The sequence below is a fragment of the Sciurus carolinensis genome, chromosome 13, assembly GCF_902686445.1.
Source record: "Sciurus carolinensis chromosome 13, mSciCar1.2, whole genome shotgun sequence".
NCBI classification, from domain to species: Eukaryota; Metazoa; Chordata; class Mammalia; order Rodentia; family Sciuridae; genus Sciurus; species Sciurus carolinensis.
The window spans coordinates 24,713,125-24,727,594 of NC_062225.1; the positions used below are offsets into that span (position 1 = coordinate 24,713,125).

General features: G+C 52.1%; 1 protein-coding gene across 3 annotated transcripts in view; it reads right to left on the reverse strand.

The window, feature by feature from the left end:
- Rab11fip5 (RAB11 family interacting protein 5) overlaps window positions 1-14,223 on the reverse strand; it is a 35,722-nt gene extending 21,499 nt beyond the window's left edge. The window contains exon 1 of one of the 3 annotated variants that reach the window (XM_047522897.1): window positions 13,481-14,223. In XM_047522897.1, coding sequence (XP_047378853.1) covers window positions 13,481-13,911 — 431 coding nt within the window. In that variant the 5' untranslated portion in view covers window positions 13,912-14,223. The remainder of the gene's footprint in view (window positions 1-13,480) is intronic. The other 2 variants (XM_047522898.1, XM_047522899.1) reach the window with 2 other exon arrangements.
- Between the last annotated feature and the right edge of the window lie 247 nt (window positions 14,224-14,470).

A 14,470-nucleotide genomic window follows, 5' to 3' on the forward strand; every position in this document is an offset into this window, starting at 1 on the left:
CCTCAAAACTTTGTCAAGAGCAGGCCAATCTGCCCCAGAAGCCATGAAAGCCCAGAATTTCTGGGAATATGGACCATATCGGAAAGCTCTTAAAGGGTTCCCTCTTCAATTCAAACTCCTCCCCCAAGCTCGTCTGCCTGACAATGTTCAACAGGCCCAGGATGGACTTGGGACTCAGTCCTCAGACTCATCCCCACCCCAGAAGCAGAGGACAAAAGTGGGATGAGGATGGAAAGGTAACAACGATGCTTGACTGTTACCAAGATTACAGCCCTAGCTATTTATTCCTGTTCATAGGGTTCCCAGGCCCTCATACCCAGTTCCCCACCCATTTCTCAGGAAACACAGCTGGACCGACAGATGTCACATGGTATAATTAGGGAAGCCTAACACCCGGGGAGAGCCAACTTGGCAGCTGCCAAAATCACTCAAGCGAGTGCCAGGTGAATCCTGTCAGAGATGGGGGAGGGAACTATGAGGCACTGCAGCCACTGGCCTGAACACACCTGATGCACCCCAACTTCTTAATCCAAAATTCTTAGTATCTCTTTCTAAGGCCTCACCCATCACTTCCAGACCCCTAACCTAGGAACCAGCTTTGTTTCTTTTTGTCCCCCCTCACACCCAAAATCAACTCTAGACTGGTTGGATGCACGTAGCACATGCCTGTGATCCCAGTTACTTGGGAGGCTGAAGCAAGAGGATCACAAGTTCAAGTTCAGCCTCAGCAAATTTAGCAAGATTCCATCTCAAGATAAAATATAAAGATAAAATATCATCTCCAGAACTCAGCCCCTCTCTGCACTATCTCCCTGCAGCCCACCCTACACCAGCCTGCTGGCATTCTAATTCCCTGCGTACTCGCCACCCTGTTGCCCAAGCGTTCCACCCAGAAAACACAGGCAATCAGGGCGCCTCACACTGCACCCCTCAGCACTTTCTAGGTCTCAACTCATAGGACTCTCTATATCTCTCATTCCACTCAGACCACAGGGACCCTCTCCTGGAGTCCCTGAACCCATGAGGTGTGTCCCACTTCGAGGCCACTGCATGTGTTGTTTCTTCTGTCTGAAACGCAGGCCCAGATCTTGCAGTCGCTTCCTCACTCTAGTCAGGTCTCCCTTCAGTGGCCCTCCTCGGCCTTCCCTGATTGCTCAGCTACAACCACACTTCTGTCTTATTTTACTTCTTCACTGTACTTACCACAACCAGACCCCATGTGTGCACCCATGTACACACCCCCCACTGCAATATGAGCGCATGCACACATCTGTCCTCTCCTGCTCTATAGGCAGGGGCCCTCTGCTCGACTCTGCTTCCCCAGCACTTAACAGGGGACACTCAAATATTTGTTCAATGAACCAACAAATTAAGAACTTACAGGAACTTGTTTGTCCCTGTTCCCAAGTGCTCTCTGGTTGTTCCTTTCATGACAAACCCAGGGGGTCTCACCCATGAGAGTGAGAACTCCCAAAGAGCAAATCCCCCATCCCCATCCACTATACCCCTAGACAGAAGCCTCCAGAGGGAAGGAGCCACAGTTGCCAAGCTCGAGGAGGGTGGGGAGTTTCAAAGGAAGGCCTTCTCTAACTGTGAGACTCCTCAGCCCCATCTCCAAGCTAAAATCACACTAACAGACCTCACTCACTCAGCACTCATGAGCCACACACTATACTAAGCCCTTGACACACCAAATTATATCCTACTTAACTCCCTGAACAACCCTCAGAGGTCAGGATGAGAGGCAGACAGATCCTGAGAATGGCCAGAAGCATGCACTGGGGAGCCAGGTTGCCTGGGCTTACACCCCAGTCCATCACTCACTGTGAGAGGACGGGCAGGCTAGCTAACTTCTCTGTGCCTCAGTTTCTTCACGTATTTATAAATTGGGGGTAAGAGGTGTCCCTTCTCACAAGAACACTGTGAGTATTGATGGGATTGTGTGCAGAGCACTCAGACAGGGCCAACACACAAGTATCAGCTTTCATGTTTGTGAGATGTGGACACTGAGGTTCAAAAAATCCACAGGGGTAAGCCACATGCTGTTCAGGAAGCAGGACAGCAATGACTTTACAACAGGCTCTCTGCTCCAGAGCCCTGGACCTTCATCACTGCCTCCCTCTGCAAGTACAGTCATACACAGCCCCAGGACCAACCAAGGAATCCAAAGTCATCTCATGTCTCTAGGGTAGGGGTGTGTGTTACTAATAAAGCTACATCTTTATTTCCCCTAATCTCTAACTGAAATTTAGCCTGTCTACTGAGTTTCTGCAACAGTAACAGTATAGTAGTAGTACCTACAAGGTTGTTACCAATTGTTACTAATTCCTTTTTCATGTGGAATTAGTTATTGTGGATGTCACAAAATATCTATGATCACTCTCTGAATTGTAAAATATTAGGCCACAACTAGGTCACGTTATTTAAAACAATAATAAAGTACATTTCTTTAGTAATGTTTTAACGTATTGATAAATATACTTCAATATCTTTGGTGCACTTTGTGATTTTATTTAGAGACCTTATTCCAAGAGGCCCATATACTTTACCAGATGCCAAAGGGGACCACGGCACAAAAACAGCTGAGAAGGCCCACTGGAGCGAGCGGGAGGGAGCCAGCTCAGCAGAGGTGAGGTTAGGCACCAGGCTGAGGGCTCAAAGCAGAGGCCAGGTGCTGCTTCCATTTCCTACTCAGGAGCATGCAGGGCCTGGTGGGCAGCAACCCAGGGTAAATGGTGACTCTGGAGAACCCAAAACAGCACGGCACCTGCCAGCTGGGGGAGCAGGAGCTTATTTTGATGTCGCCCCCAATCCACAAACTCCAACTTCCTGGGGCTTGTCCTCATCTAAGCCTCACCTGCTGAGGCCACACCCATCAGGTCTGCAGCTTCTCCTGGTTGCAAATGCTGCTCCTGCCTCTTCAAAGACAGACCTTAACTAAGGTAACAGCCACCTCCATGCAGGGGACAGGGGTCTGTAAAGTTGACAGAGGGAGGAGTCAAACCCCACCCAAAGGCAAAGGAAGCCAAGATGCCCAGGACTGTGTGGCCCTTGTGCTGCCATGAGAACCTTCTTCAAGGGAAAGTCAGGTGCTAGTGTGAAGAAGGGAAAACACTAACACGGTTCTGGTCTAGCCCTGCCCTCCAACCGCCTTCCCTAGAGTTAACATAAACAGGAGACTGCAGAGTTCCAGAGTGAGAAGAGACATGTCTCAAAAAGCAGATGTTGGGGAACACACCAAGACACCTGCCTATAACAAGGCCTGCCCCCGAATATCACTCCTGGCCAGCAGTCAGCCATTTCAAACGATGCCATCAGATGAAATCACATTTTTAAAAGGCCTGCAGCTTTCAGAGACGGGTGCCATGACAGTATCATGAGGCAGGATGGGTTTTTAATTTGAAAGTTATCACCAAAATGAAAAATAACAGCCAAGAATCCCAGTCCTGCTGGTCCTGAGCTGTGCCAGCCTGCCATCTACACAGCAGAGTGACCAGAGAGCTGAGGGTGAAAGGTCTTCCTCACAGGGGGATTCCTCCCTAGACAGAGAGACAGAACTGGAGATTCAAGTGGCAATCATCAGGGACACTAAAACCACAGGGGGAAGGTTGCTGGGGAACCTTCAGCAACTGGCTGGATCTAACAGCTAAGATCCAGGACTTACTCTGTGCCTTCCTGTCAGTGATGCAGAATCACAGCCCACCTGAGAAGGACTCATGCCAGGAGATCCAGAAAAAAAAGATGAAGAGCATGATGAGTAATCTATTTCCAACATGTGACATTCTCAAGGACAAAGGTCCAGCTCCCATGCCAGCCGATGCTGTGAAACAAAGAGGGAACGGAAACAGTGGGGAGACACATGCCGGGCAGACGTGTAACCAAAGCACCTCTTTGAAACTTGACTCAACGAACCACCCATGAAGAGAGATTTTTGATATCAAGGGAATTTGAAAGTGGACTGGATATTAGATGATTATTAAGGAACTAATGGTTTTGTGTGATAATGGCTTTATGGTTATGTTTTTTAACAAAAGCCTAAATCACTGGAGATGGCTGGAGAGCACACTGAGGCATTCAGAAGGCCTGGCTCACTCTCCTCTTGGTCCCAGTAGAGACCAATAGTGGGCTTACAAGGACCCCTATGGAGCTGGACTGCAGGCCTTTTCTCCTTGTGCTAAGTCTACACCCCACTCCTGATCCCACTCCTTACTCCCTATACCTTATGTTCACCTGTGAGTTCCTCAGCCCCACCTGCCTATTGCCCAGCATAGGCCTGGCCCACGGGATCCTGGCAGCTCAGCCTGACACCAACACCACCACCAGCACCATCCCTCTTAGAGGCCCAGGGAATCTGCCAGTGAAATCCCATCCAACCAGAGGAGGCCTCGCCCAGGCCTCCACTCCCACATTCCCCAAGGATATTCCTGGAACAAAAACAGAGTGTCCTTGTGACATTCACATCTTGTGGGGAAATAAGACAGTCACATAAAAAAGAAAGAGTGGTCAACACCACAGTGCACAGGAAAGTTAAAAGGGAGTGGCTAGGTGATTTTGGAAAGGGGTACACAGGACATGCCATTCATACTGGGCCTTGAACAGTAGGTAAGAAAAGGCAAGGAGGGGTTAGGGAGGCATTCCAGGTGGAAGGCACAGAATACGCAGATGCCAGGACTGGACATGCAAATGTGGGCACAAAGGTGCTTCGGGGCAGATGGAAGTCAGTCTCCAATATCACACTGTGACTTTACACTGGAACCTGAAGAGCGACACAGGGTACAACACAAGGTTGGGTCCTGAAGGACTCCACACTGTAGGAAGAGCAAGGTCACCAGGAAATGGGCAGGGTAGCCAAGTGAGGCAGGGAGGCCAGCATGGAGCTGGCACAACACTGGGAAGATATGACCCAAGCAACACTGTATACCATAGCAGCAATTTCTGATCATAAATTTAAAAATGGGCACTCTGGTTTTAAAAGGGCAGCATCAGCTAACAGTCCACAACAGAGATTTTTTTTAAAACTTCTGATCTATGTCAGTAGCAATGGGAATGGCAGGAGGGCCAGAAGGCCCCCTTGGATGCCTCTCTTTGGCGCCCCTTCAGCTGCCTGTGGCAGACCCACCCCACCCTAGTCTCACTGCTACTGAAATCAGGGACCAATATTTACTTTTTATCTCTCACAACCCAGGACAGGGCCCAAGATACAGAACATCTTCTAGCCGAGAGTGGCAGTATATGCCCAGAGTCCCAGATATGTGGGAGGATGAGGCAGAGGATTGCTTGAGCATAGAAGTTTGAGGTCAGTCTAGACCTGTCTCGATAAAAAGAAAGAAGGTGGGGGCGGGAAACCTCCTAACACCAGATAGATAACTGGCAGGAGTTGGCTTCAGTCTCAGAAATAAGATGGGAAAAAAATTATTTCAAGTGCACTGTGGGAAAACCCTGGTGGACTGAAAGACAGGAGGCCTAGTTCTAGTCTTGGAACTCACTAAGTGGCTTTAAACAAGCCGTTTCACCTCTGCAAAGAGGTGGTGATAACACAGAGAGAAGTGCCAACTAGAACTTTTACATTCAGGGTTAGGGAGACAAATAGGAATCACTTTATCCCAAGTCTCCTCCATTCCCATGCCTTCTCTCTCCTCCAAATCTCCACCCAAGCAGTCTGTCTCACACTCCAGCAGACAGGAGGTGTGGGGGCCTCAGGCCAAACCGTGTCTCCCAACACCCACAACCTAACCCACTCCAACTTGCTATCTACAGTAAAACTGCAGGCCAGACACAATCGCAGGACAGGATATGCCTCTTATCAGGCCCAAAGATGATTCTTATCACCTCTTCTGGCACCACACCAGGCCTGGCACGGACAACCTCAGAAGGAGCCCATACCATCATTCATTAGTTAGCCCTGCTTCTGGGGGTACAGCTTGCCCACTCACCAGAGCCAGGTCAGCCCCCCTCCCTCCTAAGCATAAACATTTCCTCTAATCCTCATCCTCCTGCTGTAGGCTCCAAAGGTCTGTCGCTGTCAGCTTGCCTCAGAAGGGGCCAGAGGCCTCGTGCTCACCCACATGAGAAAAGACTATAAAAATGCCAGGAGACAAGTCTAACCACCAGTCAGCACCAGAAAGTATGTAAGGCCAACAGAACAATCCAGGCGAAAAGGCACAGGCTGAGGTTGGAAATCTGGCTGCTAATCAAACAAGCCATGTGACCTTGAACAGGTCATTCCATCTCCTGAGACCCCAGACTCCTATGTCTGTGAAAATGGCGGTCACTTTGCCTGCTGCCCTCAGGGAAGAAGAAAATGAGGTGATGCTGGGAAGCACTGTGAAAAGTAGGCCAAGCCACACATAAAGATTTGGGTTTATTGTCTATCAAAGGCCTTTTACAGGCTGTCATCAGCCCCCTGGGAGCCAGGTGGCCAAAACCAATCAGCAGTGACTCCGTCCAGAAGGAAGGAAAGAACCAGGAAGATGACCTCTCTGAGGCGCTCTTCAGCAGCTGGGGGAGGAAGGAAGGAATTCTCCATAACCCATCCACCTTCCCAGTGGCTCCTAACCTCATATTCTCCTTAAAAAGCAGCCCTATGTCAGGAAGACAGCAAAGTGATGGGGGTCCCCTCCTCCGGGCCCCAGGTAGAAACAAACAATAAATATCCCTGTGTGGGAAAGTGAGGCCAACCGTTAGCACAGAACTTGGTCTGGGAACGTTGCATTGGGGCACACAAGGGGGAGGGGGAGAGGAAAGCATACAACGCATCTGCTTACATACGCGTGGAATAACGCTGGAGGATACAGGAGTGCAGGCACCGTCAGCGCTTCTGAAGACAGGAACTGGGTAACTCTAACAGTTAACAGTCCAAGGTGGACCCTTCTGTACCTTTAGAATCTTGAACCAGGTGAACTACTCAAAAGTAAATAAGTAAAGAAAGCCAGGCTATTTCTGCTTGAGAGAAGCACAGAGAAAACTCAGTTTGGCTCCCCGCTTGCTGCCTCTCCTGGGCCAGTCCCACCATACCGCCTCCCCTTTTGGAGGGGAGTTTCCCTGCCTCCAACACACCAGGCCCCAACCAGGCCTCATCTGCCATTCAAGGCCCAGCCTCCCCAACAAAACCCACCCAGATCCCTCAAACCCTGATGAGCTCCCCCTCCTCCCAACCACATCCTTCTCTCAGATTTTTTATATGCTGCTCTGTAGGCTAATTATCCTCCAGGTTAAGTCTTATTCCAAATAAATTTTTGTCCTTCTAGAGAAAGGGCTAACCATTTTCTTTTTCTGCTTTCTCCCCAGCATTGACCTAGGCACAGTGGTTATAGTAGTTGCCCAGTAATGGCTTTTTAGATGTTGAACAAAAGAAAAAATATAGGAAATGACTGCATCACTGTAGGAGAAGGGACCAAAGGGCTAGGAGTGTTCAGTCAGGTAAAGCAAGCATGTGACATCCTGGGAAAGGTCAGGAAGTCTCGTATGTGCTGATGCCCCAAGCCCTGGAATGGGGAGCACCCAGGGTGAGGCAGAGATTCCCAGGCTTCACCCCACCCCTCAGAGACACCTGATGGAAGGCAACACCCCCATCCTCTGGGTCAGACACGACCCGGCTACAGGGACATACCAAACATGCTTGTCCCAATTAACCCAGGGCTCACCAGGAAGAAACAGGTCTCATTTATGAAGCCCCAAAGCTAACCCCAGACATGTCAGAGAGGGAGAGAGGCCTCAGCAGGACAGATGCTAAGCACCTGGCCCTGTGCAGAGTAGAATCATGGGAAACATGGTGGAAGACAAAGATGGGCAATGCAATCTCATGGTCAGGAGCATATACTCTGAGGCCAGACTGCTTGGGTGCACATCCTGACTCTGCCATGTGCTGTGTGCCTTTAGAAAAGTCACTTGACCTCTCTATGCCAATGTTTCCTTAGCTGTTAAGCATAGTGACAGCGCCTACACCGCAAGCACTTGAGGTGAGTTAATGGAAGTCGAGTCCTTAGGATAGGGCCAACACCTAGAAAGAGCTTAATAATGATTCACAAGACCAACAGGGCAACAATAATAATCCACCAAAACAGAGTGCATGATGCTCCAGGTGTGGGGATTCAGAAGGCTGGGATGACAGACGGGCTTTCCAAAGGCCACCCAACAGACAGTCTTCTTCTCAGGAGGCCTCCCTTGACCACAGCCTACCCCTGCGACTCTGTCTACTCTGAGCATCTCCAGGGATATACTTTCATCCCAAAATACTGTTCTTGGATATGGCAATTCCTGAAAATGTAGGGAGATGTCCATGTCCTCCCCTCCTCTGGAACCCCTCCCCACCAGAGGTCCACTCCTGGCCTTTGCCTAAGTACTCCAAAACTGTCTCTGGAAATGCTTCTGCTCTGCCAGGTCTGCAGAGAGCCCCAAGGTCCCCTCACCTTTCCCAGTAGCAACATCCCTCTCACCAAAATCCCACAAGCATTATCCATAGACAGCTTGTGACCCAAATGCCATCTCTTCAACCCAAATCCTATAGCTCTGCAGGTTGCTGGGTTTAACAGAATCCACACAGAGTTGGCTATGGCGGTGCACACCTGTAATCCCAGCAACTCAGGAGGTTGAGACAGGAGGATCCCAAGTTCAAAGCCAGCCTCAGTAACTTAGCAAGGTCCTACACAACTCAGCAAAATCCTGTCTCGAAATAAAAAATAAAAGGGTGTAGGTATGTAGCTCAGTGGTAATGCACCCTGGGTTAAATCCCCAGGACAAAACGAGGGAGAGAGGGAGAGAGGGAGAGAGGGAGAGAGGGAGAGAGGGAGAGGGGGGGAGAGGGGGAGAGAGAGAGGGAGAGAGAGAGAGAGAGAGAGAGAGAGAGAGAGAGAGAGAGAGAGAGAGAGAGAGCGCGAGCGCGCGCAAGCACAAGCACACAAAGTCATACCCTCCACCCTCTACTGCCAAGTAGCTGAGGGCATGTCTTGCCTATCCTCCTCCAGCCTCAGTTTCCACATGTTCCACAGAGGGGCCTGAGCCAAGCTCCCTCTCAATCCTGAGGGAAGAAACAACCTGAGGCCAGCAGAGAAAGAATAAAGCGACCAGACTGCCAGGAACACAGAGGACCCAAGTTGTGGACACATTTTTACTGCTTGGCTATGGAGAAGAGCTACGGAATTCTGCAGAATTTTTAAAAAGATGACTGACTTCCTCAGAGTCACTGCAGTTTCTGTCATTGTGTTAATCATCTGTCCTGGAGCTGAGTGGGAAGGGCAGGGGAAACATCTGGACAGGGCCAGACCAGCAGTTTAGCAATGAGAAGAGCGTCACACATCAGGGTGGCAACAATAACAAGAGGGACAGGCAGCTGTCATCAAAAAGAGGACAGCTCTCAAGGTTGCCTGGGATGCGCCTTCTCCCCAGCTGTCTACAGGAAGGGGGAGCAGGGCAGAGGCGCAGCTGACCACAGGCCCCTGGTCAGGGCTCAGGGCTGGGGCAGATGCAGAGGGAAGAGGAAGCTGCTGTGCCAGCAAGGAGGAGCTGCCCAGACCAACGGAGGAGTCACGCTTCCTACCCCTCCTGACTCCCCAGAAGCTGCTGCTCAAGCAACCCAAATAAAAATGGCCCCAAACCAAGAAAGATGGGGCCTGGGCATCCTAATGACTGGCTAGAGTGCAGCCACACCCTTCCCCAGAAGCCCCACGGGGCTCGATTCCAGGCCTGGGGTTGAACCAAAAGCCAAAGCCAGGAACCTGAATGGCCCCAGCTTCTTCCTGAAGAGCAGAATCACACCTGGACACCAGGGAGGGACGGCGGTGGCGTCGTGTGTCATCTGCCCACCGCAGTTACAGGCAGCCCATCTGGAGGCTAAGGGATGGAAAGAAGCCCTCAAGAACTCCCATCCTTAGGCCCATGGACGGCATTTCCCCTCAGGTGCTTCCCAGTGCCTTCAAAACTACACTTTTCAAAGACGTCTCAGAACATAATGACTCCTGAGCTTTCCCTCTCCCCAAAAAATCCCCAATGGCACAGTCTGGACAAAGGGTTGACAGAGCCTTTCAGCGTTGACAAAGCCTTTCAATTAGCAACCTGTACAGTCACAACAGATTTTTAGTCTTTGTGATGAAAAAAGACAACTGGTGTCAACTCAAATCAAACACACAGCCTTGGCTTTTCCAAGGGACCAGCCCATAATTATTGACCCAGTAGGCCTCCAGATTCTAGGTCTAATGGCTGGGACCATTTTACTCCACATCTGGGTCCAGGGGAAGCAGATCAGGGTCAGTATCTTTGGGAGTATAGGTTCACTGTTGTGGAATGGATTTCCTGAGAGGACCTGCCCTGTCCCTGCCAAATGCCCACAGACCAAGGCTCCCAGAGGGTCAAGGACAGGTGTTCCCAACCCACTAGCCTCTAGCAGAGAAGTATCTCTTGGGATTGTCAAACCCAGCAGAACCATGATGGTCCACACACAGTTCTACAGAGGAGAAGATGTTCTAATTAAGTATCTTTGTGTACACCATTAAGTTTTGAGAACTTCTGTTCAATTATTTGGAAAAATCTAATGAAAACCCTCACCTCAAAGAGTGTCCCGCTGACAAAGGTCTTTCAGGGACTACTGGGGCACCAAGAACCTCGGTCACCACCAGCAATGAGCCAGGGCTCCAGAGCAACCCAACACTAACAATTTGAAAGTGTCTATGTGTCATGAACCATACTAAGATTTTTAGAGGTGGTATCTTATTCAATCTGTATAACTATGATTATTATCATGACCTTTTAAGAAACGAGGAAACAGATTAAGTAAGCTGCCCACAAAACAGTCACAGAACTGGGAATAAAACCCTGTCCCCAGGTTTCTCAGCACTGTGCTGTCCTGCCTTCCCTCCAGAGCAGGGGCAGCTCCAGGCAAGGCTGTCAGGGAGGGCTGCAGAGACACAGATTGATCTGAGCCTGACTTAGGACCACAAGCCCAGCCCTAGTTCCAGAGCCTCCAGCAGCAAAGAGAATGGGAGCCAGGTCATTTCATTGGAAACTCATATTCCTGTCACCTACCACAGTGGTCCTGAGGCTTTTCCAGACTCTAAGGTCTTGACTATCTTCCCCATCACATTGTAAGCTCTTCCAGAGCAGATGTCTTCCAGACTAGGGCTGCCAGACATTGTTACCAAAACCTTCCTCCACAATTACTGGTATTCACTGACCTCCCTACCATGCCCAGGGACTGCACTAGAAGCTTCACTTGAATTCTCATTTCCTTTCTCGCACAGCCCTCAGAATGAGTCAATTATCCCCATTTCACAGATGAGAAAACTGAGGCACCAAGGGTTTACCTGACTTGCCACAAGGTGACAGGCTTGACACTGGGATCTATTTGATGCAACTACATAGCCATCTCCTCTTCACCATGAGCCTGCCCTTCCCTAGATTCTCAGAGACAAAGGATCTCCCTGAGACCATCACAGCTAAATGTGGATACTATTCTTTTCCACCATTATCCAAAGCTGAGGAAGGTACATTCTGGTCTCCACCTAGCCCTCTCCCTACTGGGCAACGTGCAGACTCACTGGCATAGCAGCCCATACTAGGAAATGTGCTCCAGGAAATGCCACTAGAAGTAGCCATTAGAGCCAGAGGTGGGGACAGGAGCAGGGGTGGCAGCATTCACCCTGGCTCAACTGGTATGATGTCAGCTCCAGTAAGCTAGAGGACCAGGCCAATTTCATGAACTTTTTCTTTGCCCACCCTAAGTGCCCCACCCCACTCCTGCCCACTCCAGGCTCTAAAAATAACCCAGGTCAGTGCACCAGAGGAAAGACAGCCAGGTGGGTGTGGTACGATCCTGGTGGAAAAGATGACTTCTATAAAGTCAATTAAGGCTCTCATTCAGATCAAGGGGTGGTAGGTCAAATTCTCCCAGCACTGTTCTTGGCTGAAAACAGGCCCACCTGGACCTGCAGGCTGGGCCAGCTTAGCTAAGATCCAGAGGCCAAGAGGAAAACAAGGACAGGAACTGGAGGGAAAAAAAAAAAAAATCAAAGAAGCTCTCCCATTTTTTTTTGTTTGTTTGTTTTGTCCCCCAACTTCCAACACACATCAGATAAATCATTCACCAGCCTGGTCAAAGTAACTGAGTGGTAGAGGGTAAGAGGTACAGTGGACAGATACCTCTTCTGAAAAAGAAAGGGCCAAGAAGTCCAGGAGAGAGCATTTCACCCCATGCCCACCCACCCCTGGGCTTCCTGAAACAGGAAAGAGGGAGAGGACAGAAAGAGGGAGGAAAAAACAAAACAAGGGCCAAGCTATACCACATGATCCCACACCAAGCAACCAAACAGCAAGTCATGAGGGAAGGAAGAGAGAAGGCCAGCGGAGGGGGAGATGGAGTCAGGTCACAGCACTGCCTGGAACCTGCCCCCATGCTAACCCACTTCCCATTCCAGGCTGCAGCCAGCTAGGAAGGCCCTTCTCTAGCCACAATTTGAAAAATGTTCAAGGTCAGACTCTTTTCTACTCAAATTCTGCTTTCATTTGGTTCCGTACCACGCACCACGCTGAAGGCTCATTCCTCTCCTCCAGCAGGCCTCCCTAGTTTATCCAGTGGGAGCCATTCCCCTGGGCAAAACTCTGGAGGCAACTTCTCCCCACCTAGGGCACAACCCTGTTCCTATCATCTTTCCCTCCCCTCCCAGGTCACTGACAAGTTAACCACTCAGTGATCCACAGCAGGTGGTCAGCCCTGAGGACTGGCTTCCAGATCCTGCCCAAGCACAAAACAGGAAACGGTGTTACAAGACTGAAGCCCTGATCCTAACACGGAGGAGGCTAAATGCTGTCAAAATAAATTATCCCACTGGCCCTTCTCAAGCGAAGCACCTGGGAAACGATCTCCTGCTGGGCATTAACCACCACTGCCTCCACCTGGGGCGGGGCAGCAGGCAGGTCACTTGAAAGCTGACCTAAGTGTTTCCTTTCTTAAGAGGTCCTCCTGTGCTCAGGCCAGAGACTGTGGACAGTGGGAATGCACGCGTCACCAGACAGCGGAGGGCATCCCAGAACAGGCAAAAGTCAGATGTCCTGAGCAATCTCTAGGTTCGGCTGGGGCCTCTCTTAAATCTCTCCCTGGAAGGTAACACCTCACGTTCCTTCCCCCCACAGGGCAGAACAGTGTGACTGCAGTTCCCTTCCTCTTCAAGGAAAGGGAGATAGGCCCGGAGGCCTTAAGACTTCCCTTCTTGATTTCCCAGCCCCAAAGCCTCAGGATTCCACTCCTAACTTTCCTTGACAATCTACTTCTAGTGCTTGGTCACCACTCTCAATCCCCTGGCCTCCCAGAGCCCACCACCGCCTGTTTGAGAAACGGGAAGAGGACTCTAAAATGCGAAGAACCAACTCGTCTGTCGGTTTACACCTTTGAGCGCGAGGCAAGGGGCTCGGTGCCTCGCTGAGGTTGGGGGTCCTGATCCCCCACCAGCCCCGCCCGGTTAGGCCTTCAACCGTTTCTGCGCCCCCCACTCACTGCGTGTGCTGGGCGCGGCCTGCGCCGAAGACTTCGTCCAGCGCCACCGTGGCCTGGCCCAGAAATTTGTCGACGCCGATGAGCGAGCGGTGCATGGTGGTGAGCACCAGCTCGCAGGCGGCGGCTGAGCCCGTGGCCCAGGGCGCCGGGCCCGCGTCGGCCTCCTGCGCCCGCAGCAGGCCATCCAGGGCGCCGGGCGGCAGCTCGAAGGAGCACTCCTCGCGCCATTCCGGGCAGCCCTGCGTCTTCTCCACCACCGACGTGCTGTACTTCTCGCGGCCCACCTGGATCACCGTATACGCGTCGCTGGTGCTGCCAGCGCCCGAGCTCTTGCCACGCAGCCCGCGGGCCCGCAGCACCGTCACCTGGACGTGCGTGGGCAGCCAGCGGGAGGGCCCCACCGCCGGCTCGGCGTCCCGCACCAGGGCCATGGCTGGGGAGGCGGCGGCGGGGGAGGGCTAGCCAAACCCGGCACAGACAAGGGGACCAAGTGACAAACTTGGCAGCGGCGGAGGGCGGTCAGGAGCCCGCTCGCCGCCGCCCTCACACCGGACCGCCGCAGCTGCGGGCTGGGCCGACCGGCCGCCGCCTCCCCGCCTCCCCAGCCGCCGGCCGCGCTGCTACGTCAGCGCCCCGCCCCCTGCCCCGCCCCGTGGCCCGCGGCCCGCGGCCGCGACCCGCGTGGCGGTGCGGCAGTGCTGCGGGGGCGCGGCTCGCTCCCCGGCCGCCGCAGACCTGCCAGAAGCGGGAGGGGGCGGGGCGGCGCGGCCCGGGGCGGGGCACGTGGCCTCTGCAGAGGTGGGCGGGGCTCCCGAGCTGCCCCGCCCAGGCTGGGGGCCCCGGGCGCACCCCGCCTCGCTGAGGCTGAGCGCGACGCCCTCCGGTCTGTATGAAATGCCCGCTCTGCACTTCCCGGCCAATCCCAAATCTTCCTCCAGATGCCCCTGCCCCGGAATGTCCTTGCCTTGAAGTGGTCCTGGCCCGCCCCTC